Source organism: Diceros bicornis, chromosome 7, assembly GCF_020826845.1.
Source record: "Diceros bicornis minor isolate mBicDic1 chromosome 7, mDicBic1.mat.cur, whole genome shotgun sequence".
NCBI lineage: Eukaryota > Metazoa > Chordata > Mammalia > Perissodactyla > Rhinocerotidae > Diceros > Diceros bicornis.
In genome coordinates, this window is record NC_080746.1 from 68,433,301 (window position 1) to 68,458,223 (window position 24,923).

A 24,923-nucleotide genomic window follows, 5' to 3' on the forward strand; every position below is an offset into this window, starting at 1 on the left:
CAAAAGAGAATACCTTCCTAGTACTAGAAAGTTCCCCAGACAATAGAACCTGTTCTATCCCGCTAGGAGATGGGACGGGGAAGTTTTGCCATCTGCTCCCCTCACCCCGGCTCCAGCGAGACTCAGAGAGCAGCCCCCTCCTTATCCTCCTAATCAGAAGTCTGCCCCTAAGGAGCTGCACTCATTCACTGCCCCTCCTAAACCTATCCCCCTCACCCTGCCTGATAGCACTACTAGACATGGGGCTCGTTACAATCCAGGGAAAAGCGGAATTTTCCCCTTACAACAAGTCCCTGATGGGGATGGGAACCTTATAAATGTCCATGTGGCGTTCACACCTCAGACCTTTACAACTGGAAGGCATATTCTCAGGGTCTGTGGGCGGACCCTGGAGAGGATCCTTAATTTAACGAGGGTTATAGTATCTACTCATAACCCCACTTGGGCTGATGTACAGACTCTCCTGTCAACTCTCCTCACTGGAGAAGAAAAGGCAGCAGTTTTAGCTGAAGCCTGAAAAGAGGCAGATAAACAACATGCCAATCAGCTCGATCACCAGATTTGGTGACTGGCTGAACAGTCAGTGCCCGCCCACAGATCCAGACCAGGACCCCAAGAGAACAGGGGACAAGGCAGCCTTAGAGCACTACAGAAACATGCTCCTGAAGGGGATGCAGGCAGTGGGAAAACCTCCTCTTAGCTGGAATACATTCAGGGAAATTCAGCAAAGGCCAGATGAGAATCCATCAGCATTTATGCAAAGACTGAGGGAATGCCTTCAAAAATATACCCCCTGGAGCTTTGATGGTGAAGGCAGCCAAATGGTGCTAGGAACTTATTTCATATCTCAGAGTGCCCCTGTTATCTGGAGGAAACTCTACTGGCCATTTGTCCTGAGATCAATCCCTCCCAGTTGGTGGAGATTGCCTTTAAGGTCTTCAACAACTGAGATGTGGCAGAAGAGGAAAAGATGAGAAGAAGATGAAAAAGCAAGCAGCCTTGTCAGCAGTGGTGTTGCAGTCTAACCCAGGTAACCCGGGAGGAAGGAAGACCACGGGTGAGTGCCCCTGGTTCCCAATATGGGACCAAACAAGTGCTGATAGCGCTTGGGCCTAGTCAATGTGCTTACTGCAGGCAGGAGGGACACTGGAAGAGGGAATGCCCAAACCATCCCCAGAGAGGGAAGGGGCCAGACAAGTCCAATTCCTTTCAGCTATCCTCAACCGGAGAGGACGACTGAGGAGGCCAAGGGGCGCCCCGTTCGGCTCTTGAAATCTCCTCTGAGGAGCCCTGGTTATTTTAGATATCGCAAGAGAGGAAATAGAGTTCCTGCTCAACATGGGAGCCACATACTCTGTACTGACCACTAAAAAGGGCACTCTATCCAAGAGGGAATGTAACATAAAGGGGTATCAGGAAAGGGAGAAACAAAGCATTTCCTAGAGCCTCTGACATGTGAAATAGGTTCTAAAGTGTTAAAACACTCTTTTTCATACGTTTCAGTGTCCAATTCTCTTGTTGGGGAGGGATCGTTAGCAAAGTTAGAGGCCACCATAAGTCTGCAGCAGGACAAAATAGAAGCTCAGGTTTCTCAGAACAGAGGAGCGGAATTTGTGGTACTCCTTCGTGAGTGGATCAAACTGGCTAAGGTCATTCCAGAAAATATTTTAACTAAGGCTGATCCCAACGTTTGGGCACAAGAGCAGGTGGGATGGGCTGTTAACGCCCAGCTGGTTAGGCAGACTTGAAGTAGAGTGACCCCTTTAAAACCTGAGGCTTTAGTGGGGATTCTGCCTGTACTAAATAGGCTTTTGAGGCAAGGAGTAATAAGGCCTTGCACATCTCCCTGCAACACCCCCATCCTGCCTATTAAGAAACCTGGGACACGGGCCCCATGGCTTAGCGGTTAAGTGCGTGCGCTCCGCTACTGGCGGCCAGGGTTCGGATCCCGGGCGCGCACCAACGCACCGCTTCTCCGGCCATGCTGAGGCCGCGTCCCACATACAGCAACTAGAAGGATGTGCAACTATGACATGCAAGTATCTGCTGGGGCTTTGGGGGAAAAAAAGGAGGAGGATTGGCAATAGATGTTAGCTCATAGCCGGTCTTCCTCAGCAAAAAGAGGAGGATTAACATGGATGCTAGATCAGGGCTGATCTTCCTCACAAAAAAAAAAAAAAAAGAAACCTGGGACAGGAAAATACAGGTTTGTACAAGACCTCAGAGCTATAGATGAGGCTGTCAGGGACATTCACCCGGTGGTGCCAGACCCATTTACCCTCCCAGAAAACTGGCCTGGAGATAGTAAATATTATACCGTACTGGACCTAAAGGTTGCTTTCTTCTGCATCCCTTTAGACCCTGAGTCTCAGGAATTATTTGCTTTTGAATGGGAGGATCCTAAGACTCATCAGAAACAGCAATATTGTTGGACTGTGTTGCTACAAGGATTTAAAAATTCCCCAACCATTTTTGGGTAAATCCTTAGCAGAGACTTAAAATTAAGCTGTGGGACTTTATTGTAATATGTAGATGACATCCTTATTGCAAGCCCCACAAAGGAGGACTCTGATAAGAACACGGTTGTGCTTCTGAACTGTTTAGCTGAAATGGGTCATAAAGTCTCTGGAGAAAAGGCACAAATATCTAAGGCAGCTGTTAAGCATTTGGGGTTCATAATTTCACAAGGCCAATGCAGCCTTCTCCAAGAAAGAAAATTAGCCATTTACCCACTGGTCCCCCAACCACTAGGAAACAATCACGAGGGTTTCTGGGAATGGCAGGTTTCTGCCGCATTTGGATTCCCAATTTCAGATTAATAGCAAAATCCTTATACGGTAAGTTGCAGGGGCAAGAAACCGATCCCTTTGAGTGGGACACGCAATGTGAACAGGCTTCCAAAATACTAAAAGAGCTCTTGATGAGTGCTCCTGCTTTGGGTTTACCTGATTCAACTAAACCTTTTGATTTATAGGTGCATGAAAAACAAGGAGTGTAGCCTTAGTAGTATTAACTCAAGAGAGTGGTGGACTATTTTTCAAAACAATTGGATACTATGTCCTCCGGCTGGCCGCCCTGTCTGTGGGCCATGACAGCCACTTGCCTGTTAATTCAAGAGGCAGAAAAACTCATGATGGGACAGCCCCTACCTGTGTGGACCCTATATCAGGTTTCAAGTGTTCTGGAAACGAGAGGACACCACTGGCTCATGAGTGGCAGAATGTTGCAGTATCAGGCGACACTGCTAGATACTCCTCAACTACTCTTAAAGTCTTGCCAGGTCCTAAATCTAGCCACCTTGCTTCCTATATCATAGGAGCCTCTGGTGCATGATTGTTCTGAGCTAGTGGATTAGATACATTCAAGCAGGGGAGACCTCCAGAGTGACCTTTTGCAGAATGCAGAGGAAGTATGGTTTGTGGATGGAAGCAGTTTGGCTGTTAATGGTCAAGGCCGAGCAGAAGCCACCACAGAAGCAAGGGCGCTCTCCCCAGGAGTATCAGCACAAAAGGCAGAACTTATTGCCCTGATAAGGGCATTAGAACTGGGGAAAGAAAAAATTTTAACTATGTACGCTGATTCCAAATACGTCTTCTCTGTTATTCATGCCCACGGGGCTATTTGGAAAGGCGGGCGTCTGTCAGCTGACAGGAAAGAAATCAAATATGGAAGGGAAATTCTCAGGCTGCTTTCAGCAATCAATGAACCCAAGGAGGCTGCCACAGGACACTGCAAAGGACATCGGAAGGGAGAATCAGAAGAGATTAAGGGAAATCATTTGGCTGATGCAGCTGCCAAACAAGCAGCTGTAGCAGAGGAGGTTTTCCAACTTGCCTCATTCCCTCTTCACCCCTCTACGAATTCACCCCCAAATACACCCCAGAAGAAAAAGAGAAAGCTAAGAGGGTTGGCTTCCAAATGTCTCCAGTCTCAGGGGGGTAGATGATGGACAGCAGTGGAAAGGTCTGGTCGCCTAAAAATATAGCTTGTGCAAAAATTGAATCTGCTCACAATTCCACTCGCCATGGAAAGGAAACCTGTACTACTGGCTTCTGGGCATAACGAGAACCTCAGGTTTAAAGGAGATAATAGACAAGCTAACAGAGCAATGTGTACACTGCCAACAAAATAATGTACACACCAGGCCACCAATACTACCTCTGGCAAGAGCTGTACAGTCCAGGGGAACCCTGCGAGGGGAAGATTGGCAGGTGGACTTTATGGTTATGCCAACTGCACCAGGAGGGTTTAGGTATCTCTTGGTTTTTGTAGACACTTTTACTGGGTGGGTTGAAGCCTTTCTTTGCAGAACAGGAAAGGGAGGGGAAGTGACAAAAGGACTGATAAAAGAAATTCTCCCGAGGTTTGGACCACCTAGGTCAGTCCAAAGTGACAATGGTCCCGCCTTCACATCAAGAGTAGTTGCCAGAGTCTCTCAAACACTGGGAATACAATGGAAACTGCATGTGGCCTGGAGACCTCAATCTTTGGGGAAAACTGAAAGAACCAACCGTACCCTGAAGGTCACTTTGGCCAAACTCTGCCAAGAGGCACAGGACAACTGGCTGAAGCTTTTGCCCATTGCCTTGACCTGATTCAGGGCTGCTCCTTAAGGAAAACTCAAGCTAAGCCCTTTTGAAATGTTATATGAAAGGGCCTTTCTGGGTGGTAAAGGTTTAATAATGCACCCTGATAAAGAGATCAAATCAGCTGTAAAGCACATAATTAACCTAGGGCAAGTAATGTCTAACCTTCATAAACAGGTCAATCTGAATCTTCCTTCTCCTACAGAAATAAAGCTTCATCCCTGTGAGTCGGGGGAATGGGCATACTCGAAAATCTGGAAGTCTAGGTTCCCCCAGAACCACCTTAAGCCCATTTGGACAGGGCCTTGTTTGATCTTACTAACCACTCACTCTTCTCTTAAATTGCAAAGTGTGACCCCCTGGATCCACCACACTTGGGTTAAGCAAACTCAGGAGCCAGAAACTGTCACCGTTCCCACCAACTCCCATTCCTGCAAACCAATATCAAACTCGAAGTTCCTGCTCAGGAAGGGTGCCAAGGATCCAGAGATAAGTAATGCCTAAATCTACTGGTTATATTATAGCTTGTATCCTTATCTACCTTTCTTCACAAAGGACATTAACACAGACCCCCTTAATTCCCTGGGAAACTAACGCAAGAGTAAACCTTTCTAGAATCACAGTGAAGGGTAATGGATTGTCCCAATGCTAGATATGCCATAAGCACCCCCAAACCAAAAGTGGATGGCCTGTCGCTTATCCTACACAATCAGAGCCCAATATTAGCATATTTGAAGGGCCCCCAAAGACTTTTAGTGGACTCCCTTCTATTGCAGTAGAGTTGGGCTCCTCAGGTATAAATCTAAATTATTTAAATCTTTTACCCTAGTAACAAATCACACTAGTCTGAACTGCACTTCAATCAGTGAAACTTGTCACCGATGTTTACCAAAAAAGGGCAACATAAACCAATCCTCTGTATACCCTATCACTTTTAATATTACCTAATGCTGCAGCCCAAATGAAACTCATTGGTGCCCTAAACTGAAAAGGTATATAAAAAGCCCAAGGGAAAACTTCTAAACCAGTGCAAATTCTGGACAGGAATACAAAGGCAAAAGCCCCTTAGATACTGGGAGCTTACTTATCCGTCTCCTTTGGTAGCTGGAAGGGTACCCACAGGTCCCATAAAATATAAGTTAACTCATGGGGGACCAGTGGCACAGACAATGCCCAGTTGCACAGACAACGCCCCTGCTGGAGCATTACACTACTCAACTGGTGTAACAGTACCATGCCCCGATGGGCCTGTGCACCCCCAGGATATGTCTTCCTCTGCAGCTCCCCACACCATAGGCTCCCTGACTATCATTCCCCTTCTGCTGTCTTCCTTCCCCCACTGCTTGCAATAGTCCATCCATGCTTAGATAATGTATACTACGTGGGACAATGTACAATGGGAATGAAGGGTCCCACAGGTATAACAATATACAACCATACCCAACACCACTCCAGAGAGAAAAGGGCTATTGAATTGATGTTGGCAGGAACTGGATTAACAGTAGGACTGGCTGCACCCTAGAGAGGATTCATATATCATGAAGTGACGGTAAGGAACCCAACTAAATCTCTTGAAATATTGGCTAGTAATACAGGAAAAGCAAGCCAAAACACACGAGTATCCTTAGATTCACTAGCCAACGTGGTGCTGGACAACAGAATGGCCTTAGATTACCTACTGGCTGAACAAGGAGGTATATGCGCAGTGACTAATACTTCATGCTGTACATGGGTAAATACTTCAGGAGAAGTTGAGGTGAATATTAAGAAAATATTTGACCAAGCTACATAGCTACACACCTTTAACCAGAAAGATAGTATAGCCACCGAGGTAACGGACACCGTAAAAAAGGCCATCCCCTCTGCAACCTGGTTCTTGCCGTTCATAGGCCCCTTTATACTTCTCCTGTTATTATTAATTTTTGGTCCATCATCTTTAATATGTTAGTTAGATTTGTTAGTTCTTGGTTGGAACAATTCAAGTTACAAATAATGCTTCTGCGATGGTACCAACCATTGCAGAACTCAGCCCTGAAATTTATCTTAGCCTGGCATCACGAGTGTTTTACTCCTGTAACTCCCCTGACAACGACCCTGATCAGCAGGAAGCAGTTACAGAAGACTGAACGTCATGCCTTATCCCTCAAGAATGAGGAGTAAAATATCTCAGGGGAATTTATGACTGGCAACCAGGTGAGGAAAGGGTTACTGAGAATCTGAATAATAACTAACATGGTCTGTCAAATGTTTTCTAGACAATGTGCTGTTTTTCAGAAGTTGAAGTCCCTGCTTTTGCAGATGTTGCCATCTTACAGTGAAATTTAACATGGTTGCAGCAAGACCCCTGCAAATTGCTCCAGCTCCAAGTGTCCAAAAGTTACCACGGACCCGTTATGTAATGACATGTACTTTGAACTCGTTATGTAATGGCATGTGGCATTGACCTCGTTATGTAATGGCCTGTTGCACTGAACTCGTTATGTAGTGGTACCTTGACCTCGTTATGTAATGCATTGCACTGAACCTGTCGTGTAATGGCATGTTACACTGAACTCGTTACGTAATGGCACCTTGAACTTGTTATGTAATGGCCTGCCCATGTGCCCTGATTAAGCCCAGTTGTTACAGAGTTGTAATATATCCTCTGTACTCTTGTGTACGAAGTCTCCACTGGCACTAGGCTTGGGAGGGACACTGCTTTGGGAGCTATCTGCTGTGTTCTCATTGCTTGTGCAAGCAATAAATCTTATCTTCACCCACTTCAGCCTTGGTTGTCCTTTTCGGCTCTGCACTCAGCAAGAGATGAACTCATTAAGTTCAGTTACAAATCTATTTCTACTGAGAATGAGAGCCTGAATAACAACACTCTTATGCTGAAGTAAGACCTATCTTGATCAATAAAACATCAGAGTGCCATTTGCGTTTGCAAGATCTTTGGAATCTGGGAAAGTGTCTCTTCAGGGTGCTTGATTTTAACGTAAATAGGGCCTTGCAGGACATTTGGTCTTGCCCAAAACGTTCAAAGGACATTTGGTCCACGCCAAAATGTCCTGGATATTTGGTCCTGTCCAAAACGTCCATAAGACATTTGGTCCATCAGACACTTGGTCCACACCAAAAGGTCCTTGATATCTGGTCATCTTGGGTCCTGCCCAAAACATCCATGGAGACATTTGGTCCATGCCAAAAGGTTCTTGAAATTTGGTCCTGTCCAAAGCCATTTGGCACAGACCAAATATGCTCATGGATGTTTTGGACAGGACCAAATAGCAAGGAACTTTTGGCATGGATCAAATGTCTTCTGGATGTTTTGGACAGGACCAAATATCCAGGACCTTTTGGTGTGGACCAAATGTTTTACTGACTTTTTAGACAGGACCAAATGTCTGCTAATCAAATAGGGTATTTGTTTCCTCCCAGGGTAAACATAAACTACAATGGGTACCACAGGAGAAAGTGTCAGCTCTCCTTAGAGTCACTTGGAGCGTCAGTAACCAACAGATGTGCCTCAAGGAAGTAATGGAAAGGATTCATCATATTTTTTTGTGTGTGTAAGTGAGGTAGATCAGCCCTGAGCTAACATCTGATGCCAATCTTCCTCTTTTTTTGCTGAGGAAGATTGGCCCTGGGCTAACATCTGTGCCCATCTTCCTCTACTTTATATGGGATGCGGCCACAGCATGGCTTGACAAGCGGTGCGTCAGTGCGTGCCCGGGATTCGAACCTGTGAACCCTCGGGGTGCTGCAGCGGAGCACACACAGTTAACCGCTGCACCACAAGGCCGGCCCCAGGATTTGTCATATTTTGATAGATTCCAGGACACTCTCCAGATTATCTGAGTTTTTAAGAACTACAGCAGAGTGACCTAAGTATATGGGGTCATGGAAGAGAAGGCATTAAATGGTGGCTCATGGTGAAGGGGCCCATGGCCTGCATGGTTGCTCACTGCCATCATGGGGAAAGAGTAATACAAGGGTATCCTATTTTGGTTCTATTTCTGCTTTGACTATTGAGTTTTATTTTACTCTTTATTCTTTTTCTTCCAACAAAGTAACATTTAGACAAGAACCCCTGCTTTAAACTTTGACTATATATTTTGGTTCTTAATTTAACAAACATGATCTTTAAATAAAAAGGATATAAATAAACAAAGAGTACCCCAATGTTACTCATTAACTGTGAAATGATTCCTCTGTCAATAGCTGATTAATGGATACGAAAGGTTATTAGACAGCATATTTCTTGAGGGTAAGGACCATGTGTTATTCATCTGCAACAAACACAAGCACAGGGCTTGGCACACCTAATAAATGTTTGCTGAACTGAGAATGAAAGCACTCTATAAACAATAAACGTAAGTGTAAAAGATTACATCATTTTTCACCATAAAGTAATCCTAACAATTGAAGGTATTGGCTGGCTATTAAGGTACTAACTTCAAGACAGGCTTCATAAGATAAAGAAGCATGAATTACATACAACTTATTAAAAGTAGAGAAAAGTGAGAAGGAATTGTAGGGGGAAAAACTCTAAATTTGTGGTGGCTGTGGCATAATAAATTCCCAAGGATCTAAGGTAGATAATGTTACAAGTGGAATATCTTGGATAGTTTTACACAATAAATAAAGCTCTAAAAGATGAACATCATATTTCATCTGGGTCAATGAAATATTCTGTTCTTATGAGAATGGTAAGTGTATATATATATACACTATCTTTTCATTAAAAAGAAAATATATATGCAGTCATTAAAAATAATTAGGGATATGTGCTATATACCTAATCAGGTATATGGAAGGGTCTCCAAGATATACTACTAAGTAAAAAAAGGTGAGAAAACAGTGTGAATGGTTTCATTACTTTAGCTTTTTTTTTTTTTTTTAAGAGATAATTTTATTTGTATAGGCTGGCAATAATGCATGACTTTTTTTCCCCCAAGAAGAAGTCAACTGTCAGAGGATAATAGAGTAGAGGTGGGAAAGGCAGTGTTTATTTTGCATTTTAATCTTTCTGTACCATCTGAATTCTCTGACCATGTATATGTATTACTTTTATTTAAGAAAACGTCTATCTAGTTGATGGAATTGTGCACCACTTTGGCTTCTTGCTTCTGATTTATTGTATTAGAAAGACTAACATAAGCTCCTAGTGGCCATGTCAATATTTTATTCATGTCATTGCCCACTATGTTGCCTGGCACAGTAACTTTGTATATTGAGATGCTCAGCAAATTTTTGTTGCATTGAAAAAAAAAAGACTAAGGAATGTTATTAAAAACATTTTCAAAGTAAGTTTTTTTTTTTTTAAAAGACTTTATTTATTTATTTTCCCCCCCAAAGCCCCAGTAGATAGTTGTATGTCATAGCTGCACATCCTTCTAGTTGCTGTATGTGGGACGCGGCCTCAGCATGGCTGGAGAAGCGGTGCGTCAGTGCGCGCCCGGGATCTGAACCCGGGCCGCCAGCAGCGGAGCACGCGCACTTAACCGCCAAGCCACGGGGCGGGCCCTCAAAGTAAGTTTAAACAAGACAACCACCTGAGTCCATTCTCTGAAGCAAGGCTGAGCAAGGCCCAGGAGTTTATACTGGCTGAATAGTATGAGGAAGGCTCATTTGCAATCTGTGGCCAGGATAATGCAACTTACATCTACAGAATTTTCCTGAATTAACAAACCCACTATGCACCAGAAATAATTTCCCATAAGACAGAAATTTAGAAAGTATCTAAGAATCAGTATGATCTACCCTTATCCTCTCTAACCCCTCTGTTGGTTATCAATGTAGTGCCTCTTTCTTCTAAATCAACCTTTCTTTGCCCTGCTTTGTGGTACTGGAGCTGGATTTGTAAACACTTCTCCTTTGCAAACTGGCACAATATTAAGCTTTGTCAGCAAGGGGTGCTGAAGGGACATTGCAGTAGAAAGTGGTTTCTTTTCCTGGTTCTGGTGTGCTTTTTCCTTCTCGCTCCTGTGGCATGCAACTGCTAGTGGTGTGTGGCAAACCCAGAGGTGAAATTTAGCAAGTTTCAGTGGCACTCTAGACAGTGGCTTCCTATCAAGTTTCATGGGCACTCCGGTGAGTGGATTCCCAGCAAGTCTTGCCAGAACTCCAGCAGGCAGTTTCCTGCATGCCAGCCCTGGTCTGTGGCACCTCCGTGAATTTCTATGCCATCCAGTGGCCACATCAACACCTGTCCAACAAGGTCTGAATCTCAATCTTGGGAGGGGAGGAACCCTCTTCCAAGTTTGCTCCTTTCTCTGAGCCGGAGAGGTAGTATTTGCTTCCTTTATCTGCTATTCCTATATTCTTTAGAATTCTTTTTACTTCTTAGTAGTTAATCCCCTGTTACGACTTAGTAACTCCCTATATTAAGATTTTCCTGCTCATATTACAGGTATGGTTTCTGGCTCCTAATTGGACCTTGACTAATTTACACCCAAACCAAATCAAACCAAAACAAACCAAATCAAATCAAACCCAAGCCAACAACAAAGAATTAAATCCACAAGCTCACCCCTAAAACATAAGTTTGAATTACTAAGTTTGATAATACATGCCAGAAACAGCACGGCATTTAGCTCAACTTGTTAACTCTCACAAAACTAAAAAACACAGCGTGATGGTTTTGTACTGTGTAAACTAAGCTAAGCTAGAATTACATTTCCTAGAATTCTCTTCCCTCTATGGTTGCAGGTAAGGGTTGGCCACAAGAGAAATTTGTCCAAGATTTGGAAGGCAAAAAATGAAGCAGCAGTCATTACACTCTGAAAGTCAGTCTAGGACGCCAGTTGCTGCTGTAGCTCGTACACTCTATCACTGATCTGCTGGCTCATCTTGCTGATGTGGGGAATGTACTAAGTTCACAATTCCTCTAGTTCCCGCCGGATCTGTTCCCTCAGCTTCTCCTAGGCCAAGGCCAAGTACAACTGTAGCTCATGGCCAACAGTGCTGCGTCTTTTGCGGGTCATCAGCACTGTCGAGGTTGGAAGAAGTAAGAGATATATACAGTTTGTTCTTGTTCTTTCCTGTGTCATATCTAGCTTTTCTTCCTGACTGCTGCTCTGATGACCTACAGAGACTTCGGGCCCACAGGTAGACTCTAATTCAAAGCCTTCCATAAACTTCTTCCCCAGCTTCCATAACAGCATAAGGGCTGGTCCCTATAATAAATTCCTTACTTCACATATCACTCATGGTATTTCTGCTATCATGATCTCACTAATATACACTGTAAAACGGTGAATATGATCCAGCTTAAAAAAAATCATAACTGACTTGGGTCACTTGAGCAACTGAGTTTCTATTATCAATTCTTATTTTCCCTATGTTTCTTCTTATATATTTCTACATAATATCTAAGTTTAAAAAATATCTTAGATGTTGAAAGTGGGAAAGATTTTAAATGCCATGTTCTTTAACATGCCCATGTGAGGGACCATATGAAGGCTAGTTAGATATAGGACTGACTTTTCTGGCTGCTCTGATATGGTGATAAATTTTCTAGGTGGCTTAGGATCCAAGAGAGCCTGGCCTATTTTGTAACAGTGTTCACCACACTAGCAGAGGAATGAGATGCAGGAGTAGGGTGTTCAGAGCAGACTAGTATGCATGCATCGAAGGAAAACTGCAGTGGGCCTGGAGCTGGGCTTAAACTGGGGAGAGAAGACCAAAAGATGATGCTGAAGCTCTGGCCAACTGTAATTAGTTTCTAAACCCCAAATTCATTTGTTTGACCTTTTTGAGATTTGTCCTTGTTTCCTGAGCATGCTCAGTATGACTTGCCAGTTCTCAGAAGCGTGAACCTCGTAACTTCCACTTTCTATTTTATAAGGGGATGGGAAGGTAAGTACGAAGAAAGGGGGAAATGCAGTGATTTAGCAGCAGAGAAAGAGCTCCTGATTATGGAGAACCTTTGGGTTAAGACCGTTAACTCAGAGCCTGCGGACAGACTCCTTGACATAAAGTTTTTAAAAAAGTGGCCTTATCAATAAATATTTATTGAGCATCTACTAGCTGCAGGAAGGTAGCTAGGCCTCATCAGTTAGAAATAGTGGATGAAACAAAAAGGATGGGCAGAACAAAAAGAATAAGAGAATCCTACCAGCTTCTAAGGGCATGGATCACTTCATAGCTGAGACTCTAACTGAGACATTTTACCTGGTGCCTCGTTTTCTCACACAGATCTGGGAATACTTAATAAGCTTTCCTGACTTAGAGCCCATGAAACATGGAGTCAGTTAAGCCAGAAGCCCTACCATACCACCTTTCTTGAAGTCCTGGGCCTCCTGAAGCTAACTGCGTGTGGCTGGGTAAGTCAGCCTGGCTCCAGAGGTTTACTGTTGTTTACTGCACGTTTCAGAAGGATGCGTTAAATGAACTATTCAGTGTGTGGCTATTTAATTCTTTACAAGTCCTTCATAGGAAAAGAGAGAGTAAGAAGAATTTGCTGGATTTGTTTGCCATAAAAACCAATCTCTTTATGAAAAGGTATGGCTAGGAGAACTGTAATAAATGACAGAATTAAGAAAGTCACTGAACATTTCAGAAAATTCTCAGAAGGTTCATAGAAATTGCCAATGAAGTTAAACTCTAATTTCTGCCCCCATTTATTTATTTAGTTTGTTCATTCATTTGTTCATTCAACAAATATTTACCGATTGACACTGGGATATATCAGCGAATAAGACAGATAATATCCCAGCCTCATGGAATTTACTTTCTGTGTTGAGGGAAAACAGTCAAATGTAAAAAAATCAATACATAACATAATTTCAGGTGCTATAAAGTCCTATAAAGAAAAAAAAATCAGGGATGGAATGGGTGGGGTTCTATCTTAGCAGATGATTTAATGTTATATATTAAATTTTCTACACATAGTATGCAATAAATGTTATAATAAATATAACCACAGATATGTCTTAGATATACTAAAGAGACAAGATTCATGTAGTTCCATGATAAATCAAACTGAATATGTTTATATAAATCATAATGAGCTTATGTATAGACCAATGAAACTTACCCTATAGAAAGCACTGATCAAAGGGAGTAATGCTGCAGCAATGTTATATTCTTCTAAACTTGAACAATCCTTAAACAAAACAAAGAGAAATGAACATTATTAGGACATTTACCAGAAATCACAAATATATGGAAAAAAAATCTAGGATACATTGTTTACTGTCCTATGGGATTTTTACTTTTACTTCAAATTGTCACTAAGGCTTAGTTAGGTAAGTTTGAAAAAAAAACCTGTCCTTGAAGCACATTCTCTTAGAAATGAGATAAAATATGTTTCAGAAAGATATTTTCATACACTATTGGTGAGCAGCTATCTTTACTTTCCAGTTTTACAAAGATTGTGTTAAAAGCTGTGTAATTTATTTATTTATTTATTTTTCAAGGAAGATTGGCCCTGAGCTAACATCTGTTGCCAATCCTCCTCTTTTCCTCTTTTTTCCTCCCCAAAGTCCCCAGCACACAGTTGCACATCCCAGCTTCAGGTCCCCCCAGTTCCTCCATGTGGGACGCCACCCCAGCATGGCTTGATGAGCCGTGAGCAGGTCCGTGTCCAGGATCTGACCCAAGGGACCCTGGGCTGCCGAAGTGGAACACGCAAACTTCACTGTTATGCCACCAGGCCAGCCCCAAAAGCTGTGTAATTTATACAAAAAATTTTTTAGAGGGGGTTTTAGTAGATTTACTGTATTTCATGGAGTCTAAGATTTTTTTTTTTTCCCCAAATTTTAACTTCTCTGAGCCTGGGATGCATCTAATTATTCATTGGAAATATTTTTCTCTCTCTTAGTGTTACATACAAAGGGTATTTTGTTATTGATCAGGCAAAAAATATCACTGATGTCAAAACCCATTGGGTGAAATGTTGCTGGGGAATGGGATAGTCAAAATCTCAGTGGGAATGTAAAGTGGTGCAGCTGCTAGGAATACAGCAGCTCCTCAAAAATTGGAAGATAGAGAATTACCATATGACGTAGCAATTCTACTTCTGGGTATACATCCAAAACCACAGTGACTTGAAGAGATATTTGTACATTCATGTTCATAGAGGCATAATTCACAACAGCCAAAAGGTTTTGAAAGCAATCCAATGGTGAACAAAATGAGATACACACACACACACACAAATGGAATATTATTCAGCTTTAAAAAGGAAGGAAATTCTGACACATGCTACAACACGGATAAACCTGGAGGACATTATGCTAAGTGATTATTTGTATACAGTTATATTAACCAGTTCTTCCTCTGTCTGGCAGCCGGGCACAACGTGAGCCATGGGGAAGACCTGGAACAATGCCCACAGGCAGCAAAAAGCTGCAACTGACCTCCTCCTTAGAGGGTCAGGTATAGTAATTACAGCCTCAAGCTTAGACAATGTAGCTATCTCCATCAAAATGCAAATTCATTAGCCATCAATTATTCATATGTTTGAATGAGTTTATTTTAGACTCATAGAGCTGGGACCTTATATATCAATGCAATTCCTCTACTTTTCAGATGAGAAAAAAGAGGCTAGAAGTCAGCCATAGAGCTAGTACTGGAATCTGGATTTATTTTATTTTATTTTATTTATTTATTTATTTTTCCCCCAAAGCCCCAGTAGATAGTTGTTATGTCACAGTTGCACATCCTTCTAGTTGCTGTATGTGGGACGCGGCCTCAGCACGGCCGGACAAGCGGTGCGACGGTGCGCGCCCAGGATCCGAACCCGGGCCGCCAGTAGCGGAGCGTGCACACTTAGCCGCTAAGCCACGGGGCCGGCCCTGGAATCTGGATTTATCTACCCATCAGCGTGGTGCTTTTTCCTCTAGACATTGCCTTTTGTACTTAATTGCTTTCCTCCTGTTCTTGTGGTGGGGGATATGAGTTTTTTGAGCTTCCAGCGCTAATTTTGGAGTGTGAGGGAGGGAGGACAGGGGGAACAGGCCTCAAAAGGAGAGCAGGAGGAGGCTTAGGGCTGCATAAGGGCACTAGTGTCAGGGACAAGGCTCCTAGAAAATAGGGGAGGCAGTCAGAAAGCAAAGTGAAAATACACGATAGACAACCTTGGCCTATTTCAAAACACTACTAAGGCTGGGCAGGGCTGAGGGTGGGAGTAGGGCAGGTATAGCACTGCCTTGAGGAAAGGAAGGAAGAAACTTTCTTTCACAAGTCATGGCCCAAAGGTGGCCATCTCCTCTAAAGCTTGTCTGGCCCAGTGTGAGTACATTTGGTGCTACGACATGCTGAAAGAGTTCTCAACTGAATTTCATGCATTGTCAGCTCTGAAAAACACAGTTGTAGAATACACTGAATGTTCAACTCCAAAGAATACTGAAACAACTCTCTGCAAATAAAGACAAATCTCTGCAATAAAGAATCATTCTCATAATGCTGACATTCTCTGGCACAATTTAAAAAAATGACTAAAAGATAGGCTCAATCTTCCTGTACTATTCTAAAAATAATACTTCTAATTAATTCATCACACTGAGTAAATATTTATTGGATAAATGAATAAGTGAATGAATAAAGGAATAAATATAAGGAGAGAGAGGAATGAGAAAAAGGAGCTAAGGAGAAAAACTTGGGAAAGTCATATATTTATGTAGAGGGAGTAAGGGAAAATCAAGATGGAAAAGGAGAATTAGGAGAGAGCAGTATTATAGATGCCAAGAGAAGAAGAAATGACCAATACTGTTGAATGCTTCAAAGGAAATTCAGTAAAATAAAGACTGAGAAAAAGCCAAGAAACTTGTGAACATAAGAGGTCCCTGGTGAACTTGACACCATTAGGGTTAGGTGACCAGAGTAAAACAAAAGGCCCAGAGTGTAAATGTTCATAGTTGTAAAGGAAAGGGAGGTAATAAGACAGCTGTTTGAGGAGTTATGACATCCAAATGGGTAATTTAATGAATCTGGTAGGACTGACCCAGATGAATACTAAGATTTTATGGAATCCTTCGATTCTATAAGAATTAGAAGGGATCCAAGCACACTAAGGAGGAAAATCCAGAGGAGGAGAGAGTTGAAAAAGAAAGGTCACTGGTAGAGCAAGGTCTCTCAGACATGGCTGGTAGTCAATAGGTCCCCATTTCCAAAAGGGAAATATCTCATTTTCATAAAAGGCAAATAAACAGAATTTATATTAAACATCAGGATCCTTGAATATATCAGCAAATACAACATACTAGGAGAGAGAAGCTTAGTCCTGCAAGGAAGACTCCCAGGTTATGCAAGGAAACATACCTAAGAGATTTCTATGGGGGTGGAGGTGGGGGTGTTCTCAAACTGTTCTGTAAACACTAGTTTTAAAGAGTATTGATAGCTGTTACTTGAGGGGAAATTGGGGAAATGCTAGGTAAACAAAATTGAATAAGGTGTTTTTGTTTGTTTTTTAAAAACTGTAGGACTTATCAGGGTTTTTAACTGTGACTGTATGAAGGGAATTTGGTAGGCAGCATTTTCAAACCTAATTTGACTAAGAACACTTTTAAAGAAAGCAGTTGAAAATACATTCTGAAAAAACGATGATTTAAGATCAATTAGAGAATTGGTTGGAGAGAATTCCAACCAAAAGATCATTTTAAAACTTAGTTATGGACTTTTATTTCTTGACTTATGGTTGATTTGACATAAGTATTATGTCATATTCTGACAGGCACTTTTGCTGAAAATAATTAAAAATGCTAGAGAAAATATTTTTAAATCTTTAATGCAAAGCAATGAACTGGCAAGAAAGTAAGAAATACTCAGACCAAAATGTAAGTTAAGTGGGAACTTGGAGAGACAAACAGAGCACTGAAGCATAATTTTACCTCAGGAGCAATTGGTGAGCAAAGTAAAGCTGAGTATTAGTTTTGAACAACTGAAAGGACTCAAGAGATAGGAAACAAAGCTCAGTGCTCAGTCAAGGTAGGAAGCCCATTAGGAAAACTACCATAAAGCTGGGACCCCTGGGGCCAACAAGGACACCAGATGGAAAGTCTAAGATATAAAAAGATAATTCAGCAAGGAAACTGATAAACATGTGGGTAAATCTAAACATACAGTGACTATACAAAATAATGACAATAATGTCTTTTGGTATTAAAGAAAATTAAGATACAACTAACATATACAACCACAGTAGCACAGAAGTTATTCACTCCAGTGGTGGACTGGAGTTATATATATATTTTTTTTTGTGAGGAAGATCAGTCCTGTGCTAACATCTGCCAATCTTCCTCTTTTTTTTGCTGAGGAAGACTGGCCCTGGGCTAACATCCGTGCCCATCTTCCTCCACCCTATATGGGATGCCGCCACAGCATGGCTTGCCAAGCGGTGCGTCGGTGCACACCCGGGATCCGAACCGGCGAACCCCGGGCTGCCGCAGCGGAGCGCGTGCACTTAACTACTTGCACCACTGGGCCAGCCCCCTGGAGTTAGATTTTGATAAATTAAGTAAGCATTTAAAAATTTCTATACTATTGCCAAAGGAATAGAAACAGAATGGGTTAAAACTTCCAAACTAGTGGAGGAAAAAATGGAATAAGAGAAAAACAAACACAAAAACCTAAAACCCAAAGAAAAGCAAGAAAGAGGAAAAGAAACCCAACAAGGGAAACAAGCAGAAAAGAACAAAATAAGATGGTAGGAATAAATAAAAATATAATATCAGAAATGGACCAAATTTTCTGGCTAAAAGACAAAGACTGTCACTGAATAAAATACTAGAATCCAAATATTTGCTGTTTAAAAAGACATATCTAGGGGCCGGCCCGGTGGCGCAAGCGGTTAAGTGCGCGCGCTCCGCTGCGGTGGCCCGGGGTTCGCTGGTTCGGATCCCGGGTGCGCACCGACGCACTGCTTGGTAAGCCATGCTGTGGCGGCGTCCCATATAAAGTGGAGGAAGATAGGCACAGATGTTAGCCCAGGGCCGTCTTCCTCAGCAAAAAAAGAGGAGGATTGGCTGATGTTAGCTCAGGGCTGATCTCCTCACAAAAAAAAAAAAAAAAAAAAAAAGACATATCTATAACTTAAGGATACACAAAAGTTAAAAGGATGGAAAAAGATGTACCAAGCAAGCACCAAAAGAAGTTGAGACAGCTATTTTAACAATCATACAAAATAATCTTAAGGCAAAAAGCATTGCTAGAAAAAAAAGAAGCATTATATAAAATAGCTTAATATACCGGAAAGATATAAAATTTTAAATGTGTATAAACTTAATAACTTAGCCTTAGCCTCAAAATATATAAAGCAAAAATTGACAGACATATAAAGAAAAATAGATAAATTCACAATGGCACTGAAGTGTTTTTTTTTTTTTTTGGTGAAGAAGATTGGCCCTGAGCTAACATCTGTTGCCAATCTTCCTCTCTTTGCTTGAGGAAGATTGTTGCTGAGCTAACATCTGTGCCAATCTTCCTCTATTTTGTATGTGGGACACCACCACAGCATGGCTTGATGAGCAGTGTCCATGCCTTGGATCAGAACCAGTGAACCCTGGGCTGTCGGAGTGGAGCACACAAACTTAGCCACTAAGCCAATGTGCCAGCCCCTGAAAGATTTTAATGTACCTCTCTCAGTAATTGATAGATCAAGCAGGTAGAAAAGTCAGTAATTCTACAGAAGATTTTTTAAAAAGTTAGAGCTAATGGATATATACAAAACACTATACACAAAAACCTACTTGATTTATACTCTAACACTGGACCCACAACTGTTCAGATGGATTTCGAAAAACTGACTTCACAATGGGCCATAAAATAAGTCTCAGTAAATTTTAAAAGATTAATAACATATAGATACAGTTGTCAGACCACAATATAATCAAGTTAAAAATCTTGTTAATACAAGTAAAATATTTAAAATTCTACCTGGCACACAGCAAGTACTCAATAAATGTTGTTATTATTATCACTGAGTCTAGGAAATGCTTAGCATAGCACACTGTATTGTAATTATCTATTTACTTTTCTGTCTCCTTACGAAGCTATTAGCTCTTTGATGGTATTTCTACAGCAGTGAATAAGAAGCAGTATCAACGTTTATGGAAAGCCGTTGAATGATTTATGACTTTTTCAGAATGTCATGAAGCAGAAAGGTCAGTAGAAACAAATTATCTTGCTAGGTCTTAGATTTCCAGAATGAGCATTGAGAGTAGTTAGCACGATACTCCTTTGAATAACAATTTTCACTCATTTAACAAATATTTATTGAGTATCTACTATGTGGCAGGCATTTTGTAGCTAATGAACTCAGAAAACTACCCCAAGAGGGAAGACAGATAAATAAGAACACACTTTAAAGGGCTGAGATAGATTCATGGCTGAATGGAACACATCTTTAAAATACGAGGGACAACCATGTTCACTCATGATCTGTCTTTGGCAATAGTTGCTGGAGTTAGGTTACTGGTTGGATAGCTCTTAACTTAGAGCTCACATATAAAAGAATGACACTGGACCCCTGTCTTATACCATACACAAAAATGAACTCAAAATGGATTAAAGACTTGAATGTAACACCTGAAACCGTAAAAATTCCTAGGAGAAAACAAAGGTGGTAAGCTCCTTGATTTTGGTCTTGGCAATGATTTTTGGCATTTGACACCAAAAGCAAAGGCAACAACAGCAAAAATAAACAAGTTGGACCACATCAAACTAAAAAGCTGCACAGCAAAGGAAACCATCAACAAAATGAAAAGGCAATCTATGCAATGGGAGAAAATATTTCCAAACCACATATTCAGTAAGGGTTTAATATCCAAAGCATGCAAGGAACTCATACCACTCAATAGCAAAAAAACAAATAACCCAATTAAAAAATGAGCAAAGGAACTGAACATACATTTTTCCAAAGAAGATATGCAAATGGCCAATAGGCATTGACGAGAAAGATGCTCAATATCATTAAACATCAGGGAAATGCAAATCAAAACCACAATGACATATCACCTCACATCTGTTAGAATGGCTATTACCAAAAAAAACAAGACAAAACAAATGCTGGTGAGGAACCCTTGTACACTATTGGTGGGAATGTAAACTGGTACAGCCACTATGGAAAACGGTATGGAGGTTCCTCAAGAAATTAAAAATAGAACTACCACGTGATCCAACCATCTCACTTCTGGGTATTTATCCAAAGAAAATGAAAACACTATCTCGAGGAGACATCTGTACTCCCATGTTCACTGCAACATTATTTACAATAGCCAAGGTGTGGAAACCACCTAAGCATCCATCAATGGTTGAATGGATAAAGAAAACATAGTGTATATATATATATACAATGAGATATTACTCAGCCTTAAAAAGAAAGGAAATCCTACCATTTGCAACAACATGGATGAACCTGGAGGGCATTATGGTAAGTGAAATAAGCCAAACAGAGAAAGACAAATACTGCGTGGTATTACTTATAGGTGGAATCTGAAGGAAAAAAAAAAAAGGTCGAACTCAGAAACAGAGTAGAATGGTAGTCGCCAGGGACTGGGACAAGGGGGAAATAGGAAGAGGTTGGTAAAAGGGTACAAACTTTCAATTATAAGATGAATAAAGCCTGAAGATCTAATGTATAACACGGTGACTATAGTTGACAATACTGTATTGTACAAATGAAATTTGCTAGGAGAATAGAACTTAAGTATTCTCACCAAAAATAGGGCAAATATGTGAATATGTGAGGCAGTGGATGTGTTAATTAACTAGACTCTGGGAATCCTTTCACAATGTACTATTATCAAATCGTCATGTGATTTCATATCATGTAATAATATATTACAATTTTATTTGTCAATTATACCTCAGTAAAGCTGGAAACAAACATATGGGGAGGCCATGTAGGAAAACACACCTTTTTCCTATATGGTATCACTGTATGTTCTCTTATCATCTCCATGGATTTTATAAAACAATCCCAGAACACAGAAAAAAGTGTGAATCATCTTTCTCTTCCTGACTTATTCCTCATCCCCTTGCTTGGGACACTGCTATGCACAAGAATGTCATCCCCCTTGTTCTAGCACATCTGAATTTCTTTAACAGAAATGCCTTGCATGTTTCTGAAGACTGTCATGAGGCCCAAGGCAATAAAATTCAACAGGCTTGAGCTGTAATTTTCTAAGGAAATGGTTGGAATGCCAAGATGCCTTTTGACTTTGATTTCACAGCAGGGCTTCATTTGTAATGATGCTGTCCAAACTTTAAATGACAACAGCTGTGATATGAAGCCCCACACACTCATTTATAAAAATTTCCCACAAATTAAAAAAAATTAAACAATGGGGAATTTCAATCCATGACCAATTAGCAGGGAACAGGCAATCACAAAACATTGAGGGGCTATTTATTATCTTACAAAATGTTTACACATTGTAGTGCATGTCTCAAACCTGAGCACCAGTCAAATGCTGATTGCAAAATATAAATATAAAATTCTTTGCAAATCATGTTAGAGACATTCTAAGTTAATTAGGTTGAAAAATGGAAAATTTTCAAAACAATAAGTCTACAACTATTGACATAGCAATAGCATTCCGGAATAGTGCAGTTATCTGTAGGGGAATCAGTCCATAAACACACATCCTGAAGTCCCCTGTGCTTTGGCCACATAACGGCAATGTAGTTACAGACATACCAGGCAATTTATAAGCTTGCAAGGACTTGAATACTTATACATGTTTTATTCTGAACTTTGCTATGTAGTTTACCTTTAATTTTCCTGCTACAATTGAAGAGTGAGCCCTGCAATCTTAATTTTCCATTATCCTCAATTAATTCATACTTTTCATCTGCATACTTTTGAACTGTCGTGGCCAGCACTGCTATTTCATAAAACTTTGGAATCTCTCAAAAAATGATATATTTAAACATTAAAGAAAAAAATGAGATTGAAAGGCACAATATCTTACAGAACTGGCTTTTCTTTAGAGTTTAGATTAGACATAACTCAGGAAAGAATTTTTCTGAATTCTCCAAAACATTGAGAACATTTGCATCTTCTACATAGGGACAAAAATTAAAACTACCAAAGGCAAAAATACCTCTTTATATCCTATTACTCTCCTGCTCAAAAATCTCAGCTATGTTCTGACCATTACGGGATAATGACCACACTCTTCTGCCGGGCCCTCCATCATGTGGACCCATCTCCACATCCAGTCAACCATATGGCCCTCCTGCTACAAGCCGCAGCTCTAGTCAGTCTGCTCTACTTATCACCCTCTCTTCTATGTCATAATTATTCCTACCACATCTAATATTCCTAGGAATACCATCCACATGCCTTGCTTTGTCATTTACACTCTTCCCCTTTGGTACCTCCATATGCATGCCCCCATACTTCCCCACCCTTTCCAAGTACAGTGCTAAGCACAAAATAAGCAAAAGGACTCTTCTTATAGTTTCAGCCTCAGGTTATATTTTAATGCTAAATAAATTTATATAATTATAAAGAACGTATCACAATTTTGAACACTGGTTATTTAACATGTACCGTGATGCCCACTGGAATAGAAGAAGGTGAATGCAAGGCTTGACAAATAATATCAAGCTTTGTTTTAAGCTTTTGAGTGAATAGCCCAAGTCTGTTTTAATTTTATATGCTTGGAAACTAGAACATTGCACCTGGCATACAGCAATGATAGCTAACATTTATTGAGTGCTTACTCAGTATCAGACATTTTAAGTATGAATTTACACAAATTATTTCATTTAATCTTTACAACATCTCTAGGAGGTAGATAATATAATTATTTCCATTTTGTTGATGAAGGAATTGAGCCTCTCAGAGGTTAAATAATCGCCTGGGACTACATGGCCACAAATGGCAGAGCCAGAATTCGAACCCAGGTAGTCTCACTCCAGTATTTGTGCTTAAGATCTCTATGTTCTCTTGCCTCTCAAATGCAATAAGGCATGAAACTAAATCTAAAAATGATATCTGTGGAAACACATAATTCAGGCTAAAGAAGAAATCTTCCAGTAATTATAAATAATATCCTCAAGAGAGTTTGAAACATCTATGCAAAAGCAACTGAAAATTTAAAGTGTGACTGCTAAAATTAAAATGCAAAGGAAGAGCTGGAAGATATTTTTTTTCTCCTGGTATCCTTTTATTTCATCTCTATCTTCAGGATGTCAAAAAAAAAATTCAGAAATACAGAGGACCAAGTCAAAGCTTCTAAAATACGCCTAACAGGAGTGCTGGAAATAGAGATTAGAGAAAGTAGGTAAGAGAAAGTGGAAGAAATAATGAAAAGAATTTAGTCTTCAGATGCAAGGAGTCCAGTGAGTGTCAAACAGGACAAATGTAAAAAGATATCTGGTAGGATCAAAATGTAGTATAGTGATACAAAGGAATACTACATGAAAGTGAAAATAAATGAATTATAGCTATATCCAACATCACGGATGAATCTCCCAAACACAATTTTGACCCAAAGAATAAAAAAGACAAAAAGAATACATCATCACCACTATCATCATCATCAAATTAGTCACTACTGAAACATACCTTCTTGATTAACGTTTGCCTCTATTTATCTCATCAAATCACATCAGGGTAAACATGTGCTGATACAATGTAGGATTTCATGAATTCTACCATAGTGATGTCAAAGAATTGCTTAAATCAAATCATACTGATAAAAGGAGAATCCAATAAAGTTAGATCAAGTAAAAAAGAGATAATTAGGATGATTTTATGATAAGTGCTCTAAAAGAAAATGATTTGATATCAAAGAATTAAGGGAATCCCTTGAGAAAAATAATGAAGGCTTTGAATACTTTTGCAAAAATGATTACCTTTAGGACAGTGCTATAAAAGCTAAACACATAGTAAGCCATGATGCAATTTTGTTAGAAAAACTATTTTAAATACTCTTCTCTCTCCCAAACAAAAGTCAGATTCATACTTTAGTTCTAAAAAAATCAGCACATGGTTAAAATTGTAACCTAATTATTTGTTAAAATAAAATTTTATAATTTATTCTTTTAAATATAATGTACCAAACGAACTCTTTTTTCCACTATTTGGTATGAAATTTCAGTCTCTATTTTAAATGGATTTACTAGAGGTGATAGTGAAAATTAGTTCTATTCTTAAGGATCTAAAGGATGCAGGAGTGATGGTCGCTGTCATATAGCTATTTAATTCCCCAGTCTGGTGTCGGCGGAAATGAGATCCTGGAGGATGAAAGTAGACTACAGCAAACTGAACCAAGCAGTAGCTTCAATCGCAGTTATAGAACAAAGATGTGTTGTCTTTGCTAAAGCAGATTATCACGGCCTCAGGTATGTTGTATGCAACCACTGATTTGGTGAATATGTTCTTTTCTATTCCTATCA

At 40.4% G+C, this 24,923-nt stretch overlaps 1 protein-coding gene across 5 annotated transcripts in view; it reads right to left on the reverse strand.

Moving 5' to 3' along the window:
• The window catches only part of SBF2 (SET binding factor 2), a 507,948-nt gene that overhangs the window by 107,225 nt on the left and 375,800 nt on the right, over window positions 1-24,923 (reverse strand). For all 5 annotated transcript variants that reach the window (XM_058545969.1, XM_058545967.1, XM_058545970.1 and 2 more), the window contains one exon: window positions 13,609-13,677. In XM_058545969.1, the coding sequence (XP_058401952.1) occupies window positions 13,609-13,677 (69 nt within the window). The remainder of the gene's footprint in view (window positions 1-13,608; window positions 13,678-24,923) is intronic.